The sequence below is a fragment of the Gossypium arboreum genome, chromosome 1, assembly GCF_025698485.1.
Source record: "Gossypium arboreum isolate Shixiya-1 chromosome 1, ASM2569848v2, whole genome shotgun sequence".
In the NCBI taxonomy this organism is placed as follows: domain Eukaryota; kingdom Viridiplantae; phylum Streptophyta; class Magnoliopsida; order Malvales; family Malvaceae; genus Gossypium; species Gossypium arboreum.
Window position 1 is genome coordinate 121,786,697 of NC_069070.1, and position 15,370 is coordinate 121,802,066.

General features: G+C 33.9%; 3 protein-coding genes across 3 annotated transcripts; all 3 read right to left on the minus strand.

Annotated features, from left to right (window-relative positions):
• Nucleotides 1-1,046: 1,046 nt before the first annotated feature.
• On the minus strand, nucleotides 1,047-4,742 carry LOC108483568 (uncharacterized). Its single transcript, XM_017787032.2, has 6 exons — nucleotides 4,325-4,742; nucleotides 3,983-4,241; nucleotides 2,919-2,955; nucleotides 2,408-2,513; nucleotides 1,783-1,893; nucleotides 1,047-1,346 (listed from the first exon to the last, which is right to left on the minus strand). The coding sequence occupies exons 1-6, from the start codon at nucleotides 4,517-4,519 to the stop codon at nucleotides 1,230-1,232; spliced, it is 825 nt and encodes a 274-aa protein (XP_017642521.1). The 5' UTR covers nucleotides 4,520-4,742; the 3' UTR covers nucleotides 1,047-1,229.
• A 1,521-nt stretch (nucleotides 4,743-6,263) lies between these two features.
• LOC108483570 (mediator-associated protein 2) lies at nucleotides 6,264-8,644 on the minus strand. Its single transcript, XM_017787034.2, has 4 exons — nucleotides 8,273-8,644; nucleotides 8,081-8,159; nucleotides 7,864-7,947; nucleotides 6,264-6,838 (listed from the first exon to the last, which is right to left on the minus strand). The coding sequence occupies exons 1-4, from the start codon at nucleotides 8,396-8,398 to the stop codon at nucleotides 6,450-6,452; spliced, it is 678 nt and encodes a 225-aa protein (XP_017642523.1). The 5' UTR covers nucleotides 8,399-8,644; the 3' UTR covers nucleotides 6,264-6,449.
• Nucleotides 8,645-9,921: 1,277 nt separating this feature from the next.
• On the minus strand, nucleotides 9,922-15,168 carry LOC108483275 (uncharacterized). Its single transcript, XM_017786560.2, has 4 exons — nucleotides 13,718-15,168; nucleotides 12,289-12,860; nucleotides 11,974-12,193; nucleotides 9,922-11,628 (listed from the first exon to the last, which is right to left on the minus strand). Exons 1-4 carry the CDS (start codon nucleotides 14,978-14,980, stop codon nucleotides 10,279-10,281), a joined length of 3,405 nt encoding a protein of 1,134 aa, XP_017642049.1. The 5' UTR covers nucleotides 14,981-15,168; the 3' UTR covers nucleotides 9,922-10,278.
• Nucleotides 15,169-15,370: the final 202 nt, after the last annotated feature.

Below are 15,370 nucleotides of genomic sequence, written 5' to 3' on the forward strand. Positions count from 1 at the left end.
TTCCAAGTACACATTTCTAATGCTTATGGATCATTGATATAATGTAATTCTCATGTATGGTATATAATTTAATTCAGTTTAATTTGAATCGGACCGGACTAGTTGGACCTGTAACTGGCCAGTATATCAGTTCGGACATAGGGGTTAAATCGGACTTTGAGCAAACCGCTCAAAACCAGTAGAAATGTTCCTAGAACATGTGAAATTGTGGTGATAAAAGGGAACATATGATTAGGTGGGTTACCAGCTGGAAAGTTGATGAAATTTCTTCATTTAAGAATGGCTACATTGTTGCTCCCAATGACTTAAATGGGGGACCTAACCCTAGCTACTTTTATTACCTATATATATATATTGATATATCATTTCTGGTTTGCTTTAATTTTTATTTTTTTATATATAATTTTGAGTTCGTATATATATATGTTTGTACCTAATTTGTAATAGTATATATTTAAGACAATGATTTTATTGTTTTCTTTCCTTTCCTTTTTTAATACTAATTTTGAATTTATGTTTTTGACTTTTGAACAATGTTTTGTAAAGCTTTAAAAAAAGTAATAAATATTTTTAATTTTTCAAGTAAATAGAAAAAACAGTAGACAATTCTTATATAATATTTGTGGAAATAAGTTTTTTGTAGTATTTTATAGTTAATTTCACTTGTAAATATAAAATATTTATTTTTGTATCATAAATTTTAAAATTATACATAAATTTTAATTTAGTATAATCATATAAGTGAAGTTCTAATTATACACATCTAAAGAAATAAATATATTAATTTATTTTTAAATTGAATAAATATAATTATTTATGTATGTAATATATAAACATAAAATAATATTATATTAAATAATTATATTAATAATTTATAAAAATTAGATCAAATCAAAATTTCATATATAAAATTATACACTAAACTATATAGTTCACGTGTAATTTTGAGATTTACCTTACATCAATACCATTTTACCTTAAAATTGATCCATACATACATACTAGTCGATGCCCGTCGTATGGTACTGATTATACATCCAAGCATATACGGATATAAATACGAGAGAAATTTATATTGAACTGCATAAGTATTCAAAGAGTATACATATTATATCTATAATAATCATGGGTAATCTAAGAATGGGGGGTTGATGATATATAATTAGGGTTTATATGGATTTAAAATCTCCTTATTGTTGTGCACCAAAAAGAAATCCCATGGGTCAAAGTTAGCAGTTCTCAATAGGAACTAATGGCAATTTGCCTCCATATATATCTGGAAGTTGGCTTTCATCAATGTCATTAAGCAATGTGGATTTCAGCTTTTTATTCTCAACAAATATTATCTGCAAAATTATAAGAGATTCGGAAATCCGAGATTCAGACAAGCAAAAATTTAAGTGTGGAGGTACAATAATTTTCCAAGAACAAATCATTTCTTGCTATATATGTAGAAAAGAACAAATGAAGTTAAGAACCATTGAGAGACTCATCAAAACACCAATCAACACTGTGTGAGTTTTTGTACTCTTTGTAGATTTGGGGTTTAATTCCTATATTTTTGTTTTTAGGAATTTAGTCTCTTTTCTTTTCAGATTTTAAAATTTGAGTTTAACTGTTAATACTGTTGCACCAACCAATTTAATGTGTTTATAATTGGACTTGAATTTTAAAATTTGAAAAGTAAAAAGACTAAATTCTTGAAAATAAAAGTGTAAGGACTAAATTTTAAATTTATAAAAAGTATAAGGACCTATAACATATTTAACCTTATATTTTTACCTTCTTCTTGGTTCTGCTGTCAATGAATGGGTAAACAACTTTCCAGGCAGTCATGAATATGTAAGGCACATGAACAATAAACAATTTGGCAAGCCTCTCTGGGTAACAGTCCTGCAATCAAAAACAATTGAATCATTGCTATAAGTTTTTTCCAGATACTATATTAAGGGGTGAAGCCAAAAATTTTTTTAAGGGTACGAGAATTAAAATGTAATTTTAACCTTGCATCAGCTTATATCTTTACGGTTTTTAAAAAGACTAAATCAAAATTCTAGCATTAGGAGGTAAATTATAATTTTATTATATATATTAAACTAAGATTTTATAAATTTTAAGAGGACTAAAGCAACGGTTTTCCATTTTAAGGGGTCAAGACCCCTGCCTGCCCTCCTCCCTTCGCCCCTGCCTATATTATCGGAACTCAAGTGTGTCAGATACAAGTACATTTCCAGCACGGATGATCATACCCCCTAATCTATGTATCAAACACGGGTCTTAAAGAAAAAATGAAGCGTCAAAGCAATATAGACTGAAACAACGACTATCGATGCAACTCATCCGACTTAAGGCCATCTCAAATGCATTTAAGAAGCAATTTATTTATGCATAATGTTTAAGATCAAACCTGGAGAATCGATAGAGATGCGACGTATGCACGAATATCGCTGTTCGAATATCCCCATCCTTCGAGATCTCCGATCGCCACGAACTTTTCTTGTCCTCTTGGCATTCTAAAACACCATAAGAAGTAGAATCAAACAAATACGAACAAATACAAGATTTATCCATAACATCGGCGGATACTCGACCAAGTATCGATGTCTAGGCGCATATTCGGCCATGGTGGCATATAACAAAACCAAATATCTTGATTCAAAGCAATACATGATACTATAAACAAGCATTTTGACACCACAAATTCTAATACATAGTTTCTTGGTGGGCAATTAAGCTCTCTATGTTACTCAAAACTCTTCCTTATTCTTATAGTATTCGTGCTCGACATTCATGTATGGTACATATTGAAACATGGATACTGATATATGATCCCACATGCATGGAAAAAGCTTTTTTTGAAAAAAAATCGAACATATCCATATCGAAAACTCGCAACTAAAGTAGGTCAAGCTAGTTACCTGGCACAAATTTTCTCTAAACCATAGACAACAAAGCCTGCAAAAGAAAATAAAAATAAGCCATTAGCTTAACATTTAGGAGAAGACAAATGCAAAAACCAATGACCCAAATTCTTTCTTTGGCTCAATTTTCGATTCAAGTTAAATAAAAACTCTAATAATAGACCCCTAAACTATTCTCCAATTTCAGGATTAATCTTTACAAAGAAAATTATAGAAAGAGATATCTAAACTATCAATTTTGTTCCACTAATAGTCAATAAGAACCACGGATGCCATTGGACGTCCAATTTGTTTCTAGAAAAATAAGACAAAATTGACAACTTAAGCACAAAATGAGACAAAACGAGAATTGGAAATAGTTTAAGGGTGAATTTTGTTAGACATACAACTCGCAGGTTCATCTAACGAGCTGCCAATCTTGCGAGATGCCCCGCAAGTTACAGTCAACCGCTAGAACAAGCTCCCGCCGACCCGTACCAAGGTGAGTACATATTATGAGGACCACACCCTTAACAGGAATAGGGTACGTGTTATCCGTATACCACATTTATCCATTGTGCTAACATGACAATCCATACCTATAAAGATGTATAGATTAACTAAGTTCTAGGGATCACAGAGCTAACAAAAGAATGACACGTGACACCTAGAGAAAAACAGCGACTTCCGAGACTTTCTCTGCTTCTCTCTCCCTCAACGCTCAATATTCTCAACTATCTTTTCCTTCTTCTACACTAACTACAGAGGCGAAACCCTAAATTTTTGAAAAATTTTATTATATATTTTAATTTTTTTTTAAAATTTTAACTAAACTCTATTTAAAAATTCTCATTATGCTCGTAAAATTTTTAAAAAGTTTAGTTAAGCCCCCAACACTTACCCCCAAGATCCCACACTGTCTAACTACATCCTACTACTCTCCAGTCTCCACCTATAGATGAGCCGACCACCATAATCTCAACCTTGTATCAACATATTTACTACTAAAACCAAAAATAAAACACAAAAATTACAAAAAAAATGTATTGAAAAAAGAAGAAGAAAAAGAAGCATAAACATACGTTTAACCTCTTCAAGGTTCCCTTTAGTAGGCTTATGTCTACCACCAAAAGCAACGACAATAGGTCGACCTTGTTTATCAACTCCTTGCATACAAAGCTTATTATCAGCCAATTGATTTGAAATCTCCGATTCAGATACGAATCCTTTAGGCAAAAACGTTCTTCTCCAACTCAAATACTTCAATAACATGGTGTTTGCTTTCTCTATATCCAAATCACGAGCTCTAAGGAATCTCCGTATCATAAAATCATCCACTTCCTTTAAAAAAAAAATGAAAAAGAAATTCAAGTAAAAATGAAAACCCAAAGTCAAAAAAAGCTGAAAATGAACCAAATGAGTACCTTAACTGATGGGTCATCTCTCTCTGCAAGTGCTCTCATGATACCAATTTTGCTTCGAATTATTTCATCGCCTATCTCGATTTTTTCTTCTTCTTCTTCTTCTTCTTGTTGAGCTTGTTGGCTGTGGTTTTCACAGTCTTTGAATTCCATTTCCTCTTCTTCTTGGGTTTGTTTTAATTTCTTTTCTTTGTCCATTTTTGGGTTTCTTTTTTTGTTTAAAATTTCTCGTGGAAATTGGGATTTTCTTCCTGTGACACAATATTTTGATGGGGAACAAACAGTGAAGAAAAGCACACAGAGAGGACACAAAGAGGAGAGTAGTTGAAAAAACTAAAGGCGTTATTAAATGGTGGCAAAAGAGGTTAGCTTTGCTGCTCTCTCACCTAATTCAAATGTTAAATGCGTGATTTTTATTGTTCGTTATTCCATTTATTAGGTTAAATTTAATTTTATTAATATTTGATTGAAATAAATTGATTTAATTCAATATTTTAAAAAAATAATTATAGAATTTTAATTAATTTAAATATCGAGATGTGTCTTTATTCTTAATTTTTCTTTTCTTTAAATTGTAAATTAATTTAAGTAACGGAATGTGTCTCGAAACATAAATTCTGATGTCCAATAGCATTGAAAAAAAAGACTGCCGCCCAACCAACCAGATCCAGATCTCCATTCAACCAATAGTGCTTTTCCTAAATAAGTGAAATTTCTGGCACCTTGATTGTATGGGCCATTATCAATGTTTTAGAAAGAGAAGAAAAATAACATTTAGTCCTTAAATTTAATCATTCTTTTCAATTTGGTCTTCGAAGTTTGATTTCTTTAAAATAATTGTATTGCATCAATCACTTGAAAATTTACATATAGACTTTTAAAAGTTCAGGTAAGTGCTACACTGCCACTACACATCATCATATTTAAACGAAATCCAAATTTCATGGATCAAATTGGAAAAATTGTAGAACTCCAAAATTAAGAGATCAAAGTTGTGGACATTATCTTTATGTAATAGAACCACATTTTGCAGAGTTTTTTCCATGTACGGCACATATTTTGACTTGCTAAATATTAAGTTCGTTATAGATTAAATTCGTCCAAGAGACAATGATATCGACTAGGCACTAAAATACGATATAAAAAATATAGACATTTTTGAGCGATGAAATGCAATATTTCTTTTAAGTGGCCCTAAATCTTTTATGTACATTTTACTCATCTGTTGATTTGCTATTTACCCCCAAAAAATAAATGGGGCTGTCATTGATGCTTACTTAGATGACCTTGACCTTGAGGCATCTTCAAGGATATTCCTTCAAATTAAAAGGACGTGACAAAAAATGTAAAAGATTCTAATTGTAAATTAGTCCTTAAACTAGACCCCAATGTTCAAATTAGTCCTTAAATCAAGAAAATGTATAGCAGCTACAAGAATCTATCACGAGTCAGATTCCCATTAGATACTTTATTTTTGGGATAAACTAGAAAAAAGAATTAATAGTTTAACATAATTGAATAATTGAGTGAGCATTTTGTAACTTTAATAGTTGAGCGACCAAAAAAGTAATTTATAAATAGTTAGATGACCATCTTGTAAGGTTTCGTAATTAGGTGACTAAAAAATATTTTAGTCATAGTTGGGTGACTACTAGTGTAGTTTACCCAAAAATAAAATATAAAAAAAAAGTATGCCAAGATGCTTTTTTATGTACTTTCCTTGCAATATAACCCTGCTTAGAAAACCAACATTAAATGTCACAAATAAATCCCTCCTAATGACTAAGAGAAAACCAAATTGTAAGCAAAGTTTCATTTTTTACTTCAAAATGATGCCCAAAGATCATGTGACACCATAGACAGAAAATAACTTCAAAAATAATTTATAATGGATGCTAATGCAATGAAAATCGACAACGAAAATATCGAAACAATAGAATAATAACTGTAACATCGCAACATCCATACCATGAGTAAATCGGCAAATGATATTTTCAATCAAAAGCAGATAAGTAGAATAGAGCAACTGTGATGAACTTAATGTCAAGATATCGGCATATCTAAAGGTGAAAAGAAGAGAATGAAAATAGGCAAAAAGACAAGACAATGAAGGAGAATGTTGAATACCTTACTCATCGTTTTTTACTTTCTTCTTCGATTTACTTTTGTGAGAATGCTCTGAGGACCCTGAAATTGGAGTTGTCTCATGACTGTGTGTGGGCTGGTTCATGGATCCCGTAGATTCGTGATCATGCTTTCTTTTTGCAGGCTTAGATTGTTCATTGATTCCAGAGACGGTACTTTTTTGTTGACTACCATGTGTGCTGACAGTACGCCCCATAGAATGTGAACCTTTCCGCCCTTTACTTTGCATTGGACTTGAAAAAGGATTGGAAGAATCAGTCATTAAGGTTCCGGAGGATCTCTGATGCAACAGCTTCTTGTCGGAACTGAGCTTTTCGTATTCGTCGGGACTCATATAATGTACAAGGGAAACTCGTCGTGAAATCTTCCCAACTATCAAGAAAGAAATATGTATCAAGGAAATAAGTGAATATGTTCACAAATATAGAAATAAATTCGAACGAGTTAATCACAACCACGGAACCACACTACAACCAAATTTAACAACACTAGTGATGAATATTAAATCGCACCCAACCAAATTCCTCAAATTTCGAAAGTACCAATGAAGATAAACAGACCTATGTGGTAAAGGGTTTATTTGAAACCGAGCAAGGACCGGTGACAAATAGCAAAGAAAAAATGAAATACAAACAAGTACAAGATCAATGCATGAAATCTGTAATGCCAGCCATTAACAAACCCAAGGCCTCAAGTTACATAAAAAAATATTCCGACATATTAACAGCATTGTAAAACAGATCGAAATCAATCACCTAGATGTCTAACAAGGTCTTGATACAATAAGAAACCAGTTTGATAGCTAATAACAATATGAAAAGTTCGTCGATCCTAACATGAATACCAGAGCCTCGAAATAAAAACGGAGAATCCTATTCAAAGGACACACAAATCCAGTTAAGTGTCTAGATGATACAGAAACATAAAAAACAAAAAACCAAAAACCAAATTACGACAGATAAATATAAGCAAACATCATTGCTTTTTATGGACCACGCAAACTTTCGTTCTTCAACTTTTGAATTTGTTTCACCGACAGTATATATCCATGTAACTAATGATTTCAAACTTCAAAAAATAAACGGAAAGTAACCAATGCAGGCACTAACAGACGTACACGAATACCAGAATGGTTTCATCAGAGTCTAGAAATCAAATCCGAGTATCCAATTCAAAAGACAAACAAATCAGATAAAGTGTCTAGACGATACAGAAACATTAAAGAACAAATAACCAAATTACGAACTAGAAATATGAACAAAAATCATTGCACTTGGAGCTCCATGCAACAGTTCGTTCTTCAATTCTAAAAGGAATTTGATTCACCGGCAATATATATCCGTGTAACTAATGAAACCAATAGCAGGCACTAAAACAAAAAATGCAAAACTTAATACCGATTTTAGACTCCGATTCGGAAGATAAGATAACTGTAGCATCTGGCCCTTGAGAAGCAGGGCTAACAAAATCAAAAGCTTTTCCTGCAATATGTAACCAATTTGTAAACAAATCAAAACTAGCTTTCATATAAAAAAAACATCAATGTAAAATTATAGCTCAAATCCAGCCATAACCAAAAAAAAAATTACACTAATATTCAAACAGATAATCTACCAGTAGAATCCGTAAAACTGCCCAATTTTCCATCAGGATCGAGCTGAAGCGTAACTACTTGGTCATTAATTTCAGGATGCTGCAAACAAACATAAAAAATAAAAATGAAAAAACACAAATTTAAGTTCAAATTAATAAAAAAGAGAGCATAAGCAAAGCGTAAAGGAATTAAAAAAAAATTGAATGATTTACTTGATGAATTGGCCATTGAATAAGGAAAAGCTCCGTGGAATCTGATACTGTGAGATCGACGAGTTGTTGTGATGAATTTTCTTCGAATTCAGGTGGAGGCCTGTAGATGTTTAGTTCGGAATCCATATTTTGAGTTCAAATCAACACTTTAAATTCAAAAAAAATATTTATTGTTTTATTTCAATAATAATAACAATTATACAGAAATATCGAAGCAATTCATAGGGAGGGGAGTGGCGGGTTAGGGTTTAGGGTTTTCAAGGAGGGAAGGGAGGGAGTTTTAGGGGGGAGGAGAGTGAAGAAAATGATGAATTTTATAGCCTTTAAAAATCTGACGGTTCAGAATTTCTGTTTGTCATCTGACGGTTGAAATTGGATTAATGATATACATGCCATTCCAGATTTTATTTTAATTTTTAAAAAACTGGTGTTAATGGGTTAAGTGTTAGCTTAAAAACAAAATTCAACTTCCGCGTTCAAGAGCCAGGCCGGATTTAGGTAAAGTTCATAAAAGGTATTTTGATTAATTTTTTAAATTTAGGTCCGATTTGAAAATAAATTTATTTTTTGTCTAAGTTTAACCCAATGTAAAAAAAGTAAATTCGGGCTTAATCTGGCTCGTCCATATTTAATTTTTTTAAATTTATTTTTATTTAAAAATATTTTTTTAAAGCATCGTATCTTATTTAAACTCTCCTATTTGTTAAACGGAACTTCGAGCCTAAACGGATGACCTAACCAATAAACAGGTCTATTCGACATTATTCGATTGCCTATTTGTTATTGTTGTATAAATAAAATATTTTATATAATTTTATATCCATAATTTTTTATTTTATAATTGCTTTTTATATAATATTTTTTCATATTATGAGAATGGCACGTACTAGACTTTTTTTATCTTGATTTAGTAAAAAAATAAATTTAAATTTAAAGATTAAAAGAAGTGGTAATTTAAATTGATGACTAATATATACTTTTTTAATTAGAGGATAAAAATTATTATACCAAAATATTATTAAAATCATAATAATAACTCAATAATATCAATTTTATTTAATTTGAACCTACTTCAACTCTCCTCTTAACATTGATGACATTAAATCTAATAAAATCCTTTGAGACATGAAACGGGTGTGATTTAACCACGTCTTTTCAACATAATTCCAACAACTATTTTGTTTCCCATAACGCACACTACATGTAATTGTTTAATTATTCCATCAGTAATACCATTTTTTATCTGTAAAAATGGATAAGTTTTTCAATGGAAAGGACTAATTTACTCTTTGATTTAATATACAAAGATTAATTTAACTATTTTTCCAGTAAAAGAAGCAAAATACAATCTCACTCTTAATTAAGGACCTCCATGATACTTTTACATATATATATATCTTCATAATTATATGTAAGAAATAAAATACAACTATTAAAACTAATTAATAATATATAAAAGAGTTACACACATGTAACAGAAACATATTTATGCATAATATTATTAAAAGTTAAAATTAAGCTATTTATACACACACCATTAGTTGTTAGATTGAATGATAAAAGAGCACCAATCCACTTAAACAAACTCTTAAATTTGAGTCTGAAAAAACATACCCCTATTTAATTATCTAATTCAATTCGAATCCAAATTTAATCAAAATTATTCAATATAATTCCGAACATCGTAAAATCTCATACCTAAAAGACATAAATTATCAAAAACTCAACACATAAACAAACAGAAAAACGATACACCCACCGATACGACACTGGATACTCTAAACTAACGAGTTAATGATTCTCTCCATATAAATTATTAGCCGTAAAACATTGAAAATGTCAAAAGGATTCTGGCATTTCAAGAGCATAGAATAAAAATCCCAAAGAGAGTGAATTTGAACTTACAAAAACACCCCCTCAAATTTCTAAGACATCTCTCACCTGAAAATTGCCAAAAATCATATTGTACAAACAAAACAAAGAAAAACAGAGACATCTATTTTTGTCTAAATATATTTCATTCCTGAGATGTATTGCTGTCTAGATATTATGTACTGCGCCACCGAATAAATAATTCCTAACAATCCCAACACCCTAATCTTAACCAAATCTGATATTACGATCGACGGCAGGTTGAGTGGTAGTGTTAGGAGTGGTGTTGAATCTGTTGTCTTTGAGTAAGTCCATACAAATCGGTTGAATAAGATGTGGCTTGGGAATGTAAGGATGAGGAGGGCTAGGTTTTTTACTGCAAAAAACCAACCAGGACCCCCAATGTCGATGCCCCACCCGGCATTTCCGTGCCAGACGTCTTCCCATATGCCGTATACTGAGGTCAAGACTAAATAGATTGATATGGTGACTGTAACGGGGAAATACCTCTGTTTGTCCCCGAATCCAGCGACAAAATCTGAGTCCTGGTTGAGAAGTAGTAATATAGGAGCTAAGAAGAATATTGCCTGATTTGAGCCGCCGGTGAGATTAACATTTAGAATCAGGCATATAGCAAAGCACATTATGGTAGCGACATTACCGACCGCGGGCATCCATGCCCCTTCAGCAGCCATACGTTTAATTGTGAAGGATGAGACAGAAGAGGCACGGCGTTGTTGCATGAACCTCATTCGGGGAGGGAAACCAACGGAATTACTTTGACCAGATTGATTGTGTCTAATTGCACCCTTGTCAAAAGACTTTTCCCGTATAAGTGAGGCAAGTTCATATTTTATTTCCAAAGCTATAAGCATAAAGATTGCTGCATACAGACCGAGAAGAGATGTCCTGGCCCCCTCAACAGCCAGTAGAGTTGTAAGCTTCCTGTCTTCCTCTCCGGTGTCACCAAATTCATTTTCTGCAAGGAAGCTTTTAATTCTCACTTGACCTTCTAATAGGTAAGTCACAGGAAATAGAGCCACAAGGAGAGCAAACACCCATGGTAGGAGCTTTGTACTGGATGCCGATGGAAAATGGGTGAAGACCACAAAAATAGATGCACAAACCATGGTTACCACAATGAGGGCATGAAGGACAGCAGCCTGCAGGAAAAACTCAGCAGATATGTAAACACCGAGAGCAATACCCATGGCAATGGCGTAGAAAGCTCTCAACTCTACAATGTACTTAATGGGTATGACAGATGTTGCAGCAGCTAAAGTGAGAAGTATTGCCAATATAAGTAACCAAGAGGGCCAAGTTGGTTTCGATGCCATAAAGCCATATATGGAAATATCATCAGCAGATTGGCGTGCAGCTCTGATTATCTCGGATCGGTAGGTCCATGATAACGGAATTGGTGGTTGCATTAGGATAAACAGGAGACCTGTTGCCACCACCAACACAATGCATCTCTTTGCAGACTGCATAAACAAGAATGGAATATAATCAATGTACTAATATTTTACGCTAAGAAACAAAATGCTGTCACAAATTATTTAAAAACAACCATCAATTCTTATTCATGTTCAAGAATCATCCAGCCTTAAATCAGATAATTTAATTTCTTTTCTTGCTCGATTCTTAATTAGAAGCTCGTTCTTTCAGAGCAAGAGGAGAGAAGGTATTTGTAGCATGTTTGAACGTCAAATAAACTCCTTTCCTAATCAAAAGAAAACAAGAAATGTTTTTTTGATGGAAAATATATAAGGAAATTTAATGGCAAATAACTTTTAAAAATGAGGAAAAGCAACAAAATGTGTCCATACCATGACATGAGAGAAATGCAGAGCAACAATGGGTACACAAGCCAATCCAGTCAAGAGGATACAAAATCCTATAAGTAAACCATCAGATGGTGGTCTACCGTTCCACCATTGTAATGCTTCAAAAATTGTTTCACGGCAAAACCAGACTGATAATGCAACCACAGTAGCATGTGCATATCCTTGCCAGGCTTTCATCTTTGATGCTGTTCTCGACTTATCCCTTCAAAGTTCACAAAGATAGGGGGAAAATGAACCATTGCTTTCATCTGAATTAAGAATTAAAGAGAGAATGAGAGAAATATATCAGGTGCCTACCTGTAAAGAAGCAATGGTGGCGAAATAGCCAATAAAAGGATAGCCGACACCCACACAACAGATTTTGATGTAAGAAACAACATAGAGAGCTTTGAGGAATAAAGGCAAGTCAAAATCCAAACTGCCTTGGGCCCAATTCGATGATCCACAGATAGTCGCCGCACAAGTGCAAAGCCAATTATTGTCGTCAGGATGACCATGTAGCTTGGATACATCACATCATCATCCAATCCGTAATAGTATATGCTTGAGTAACTGAAAAATCGATTCTCAATGTGGCATAGTAGCAATGCGTGGCAGATCAAACCAACTTCAGTCAAAAAATGAAGTTTTGACGGAAGAAGTGCTAAACCTGGAATAGCAATGGCTAGAACAACATCCGCAACAATAAGTTTACAAAAGGATTTCAGGGACATGCCTGCCAACCATATGTTTAAATCCCAGAAATTATGCATCACAAACCACATAACCATCAAGCTCCCAAGCACAACGAAGGCAAAATACGATGTAAGGCTCTTCTTTGTAAAGAAACGAGCCAAGTAAAAGCCAGCAACTGAAGGCAATGGAATAAACTGCAAAATAAAGTAGAAACCACTAAAATTTCTGAACACTAAAAAATAAGAGTTCCTTTCTTTTTCAGTTCTATCTCTTGATAATATTCATCATATAACAATACAAGCTAAAAAGAGCAATCACTAGCAAGAGATCTGAATGTTTGTAATAAATACAGCATGCAACACTATATAGCAGAATATATTTTGAAAAGCAAAGTAGTTCTACTAATACATGAAATTCAAAAACGAACTCAAAAAAAAGATCCCAAAGCATAGCTAATTCTGGTATCCCACACCTTTCAAATGACTAATTTGACTAATGAGGATAAAACAATCAGGTGACAAGATAGCTCATCCTAGGCATTTGTCAAGAATCCTTAAATCATATACAACTCGTAACACATGCACATTCTCTTGGCAACTATACCCAAAAAAGCAGCCAACTTGATCTTCAATATCAGCTATTTTGCCTCAAAATTAATGAAACAAGAACCAAGATCCAAGGAGTAAACTACTTTAGAGCCAAATCCAAGCTACCAAAATTCAGTGCAATTCACTCGAGCCTTGGAACCCACTAGAATGAGTACTCACTAACTTTGAACTACATTATCTTCTCATGCAAAGTAAAGTTCTACAATAGAGTTTATGAATTCTACTTTCCACATGCAAGTGCACACACACGGCATACCACATTAATTTCATAATGTTACTTCTCAGCTTGCCATGCTAGTCTAAGTACAATTTAGGAGATAACATAAAATGTTAAACATGACCAGCGGGCAAAACAAGTCAATAATGAATACTCAAAATATCATGATTGTGCATAGAACAGTCATCAAATTAACTCATTTAAGGTGACAAAGAAATAGACATACCAGTATTGGAAATCCAACCACAATTGCTCCAGCAGCACTGACAACAACAGCCAAAGAAGTGAAGGCCAAAGAGCTAAACGCATCAGATACCATTCCCAGCGCATAAAAACCAGCTCCAGCGGCCCCTCCAAGCATGGTAGTGGTAACAAGAAGATAATTTAGTGGTGGCGGCACCTGAATGTACCTCCCAAACGAACGAAACACAACTCTAATCTCAAGGCAAATCACAACAACAATCAATGCAATTGCACCATTGACCAACTGTATGCTACGCAACTGAAGGGGATTTTTGGTGACCCACCACAATGCTCCTCTTGTTGAAGCATATAATTGGAATAAGAAAGGAATGAAGAAAAGAAGCAGCAAATCACTGATGGAAGCAGCAGACGAAAACATCACCGAGTAATGTGAAGCGATATGGAAAACCAGAGGAAAAAACAATAAATTCAAAGTATGGAGACAACTCTCAAGTGGACCAAGAATCAAATTATCATCAGGAACTTCCCCACCATGGTACTTCACTTCTTGCTTGGTTTTAAAAGAAGAAACTCTAGGAATCGCGAAAACCCAATAGAAAACACAATTGAAAGCCATTAGATAGTAAGAAGCATTATTCATACCAACAGCAGAAACAGTCGCCCAAGTAAAGATCGAAGAAGCAGCGAAAGGTACACAAGCAAAGAGAAGCCGTTCCAAAGCCAAAACAATCGTGGGGTTTTCAATCTGAATCCACTTAAACTGAAGCGAAGCCCAGGCGCCAATAAGGAAATTCGTTTCCGCACAAAGAAAAGCCGCGAGGATCGAAAGAGGAATCGAACTCAACGAGTAGTAAAGCGAAGCGCTAAAGAAGAAAGCGATCTGGGCAGCGATTAAAGAGAACCAGACACCAAAGAAAGCTCCGGATTTGAAATTAAGCGAATCGACGATGTAAGCGATCATAAGACCTAACGTTAAGGTGGCAACGACGGGGGTTCCACCGAGGTCGAGAAGGAAAGCGGCACATGGGACGAGAGCGATCGCTAAACGAGCGTTATGAGCGAATGAAGAAGGGGAAAAGCGAGAGTTCTTGAGGGATCGGGAAGAAGAAGAAGAAGAGGAAAGGGAAGGGAAACTGGATTTTAATTTGGAGTTTGTAGGGTTAGGGTCAGGATCCTCGGAGGAATGGACGGAAGAAGCGTTGGTGAAGGAAGTGAAAGAAGGGGCGCTAATCGACGATGAGATGTAAGGGCGGAAGGAGCGGGGTTGAAGCTCCTGCGGCATCATTTTCGCCGGAAATTCGTAGGGGAAGAAAGGGGGATAAATCTGAGTATGAACTTGTATTAAAGAGTGGGTTAAGGGTGGACTGTAAGAAATAAGGGGAAGAAGAGAAGGGAAGGGAAAGAACGAAGATAGTCGAGTCGGGTCGGGTAGAAAGATTTCGATTTTATTTACTCTAAATCCTAGTTCAGATCGGATTCGAATCTATTTGGATTTTTCGGGGGTTTATTTGTAGATTGGTCCCTAAACAATATCGATCTTTAAAGGCTTTTCTTTTTCAAACATGGTCCTTAAACTATCATTTTTCTCACATTTTACCAAAAATCGTAGGGTTAATATACTATTTAATACTTAAGTTTGGCTTTCAATATTCACTTTGGTACCTGAATTTTTTTC

What these genes read in the sequence shown, in the direction of transcription:
- LOC108483568 (XM_017787032.2), bottom strand. Translation starts at nt 4,519, where the DNA reads ATGGACAAAGAAAAGAAATTAAAACAAACCCAAGAAGAAGAGGAAATG. An exon ending in GAGATGACCCATCAGTTAAG is followed by an intron (nt 4,242 to 4,324) that starts GTACTCATTTGG and finishes TTTTTTTTAAAG; the next exon opens with GAAGTGGATGATTTTATGAT. An exon ending in ACAGCAGAACCAAGAAGAAG is followed by an intron (nt 1,347 to 1,782) that starts GTAAAAATATAA and finishes ATAATTTTGCAG; the next exon opens with ATAATATTTGTTGAGAATAA.
- LOC108483570 (XM_017787034.2), bottom strand. Translation starts at nt 8,398, where the DNA reads ATGGATTCCGAACTAAACATCTACAGGCCTCCACCTGAATTCGAAGAA. An exon ending in TTCAATGGCCAATTCATCAA is followed by an intron (nt 8,160 to 8,272) that starts GTAAATCATTCA and finishes GTTTGTTTGCAG; the next exon opens with CATCCTGAAATTAATGACCA. An exon ending in CAGTTTTACGGATTCTACTG is followed by an intron (nt 7,948 to 8,080) that starts GTAGATTATCTG and finishes TACATATTGCAG; the next exon opens with GAAAAGCTTTTGATTTTGTT.
- LOC108483275 (XM_017786560.2), bottom strand. Translation starts at nt 14,980, where the DNA reads ATGATGCCGCAGGAGCTTCAACCCCGCTCCTTCCGCCCTTACATCTCA. An exon ending in CCACCATTGCTTCTTTACAG is followed by an intron (nt 12,194 to 12,288) that starts GTAGGCACCTGA and finishes TGAACTTTGAAG; the next exon opens with GGATAAGTCGAGAACAGCAT. An exon ending in TGCATTTCTCTCATGTCATG is followed by an intron (nt 11,629 to 11,973) that starts GTATGGACACAT and finishes TTGTTTATGCAG; the next exon opens with TCTGCAAAGAGATGCATTGT.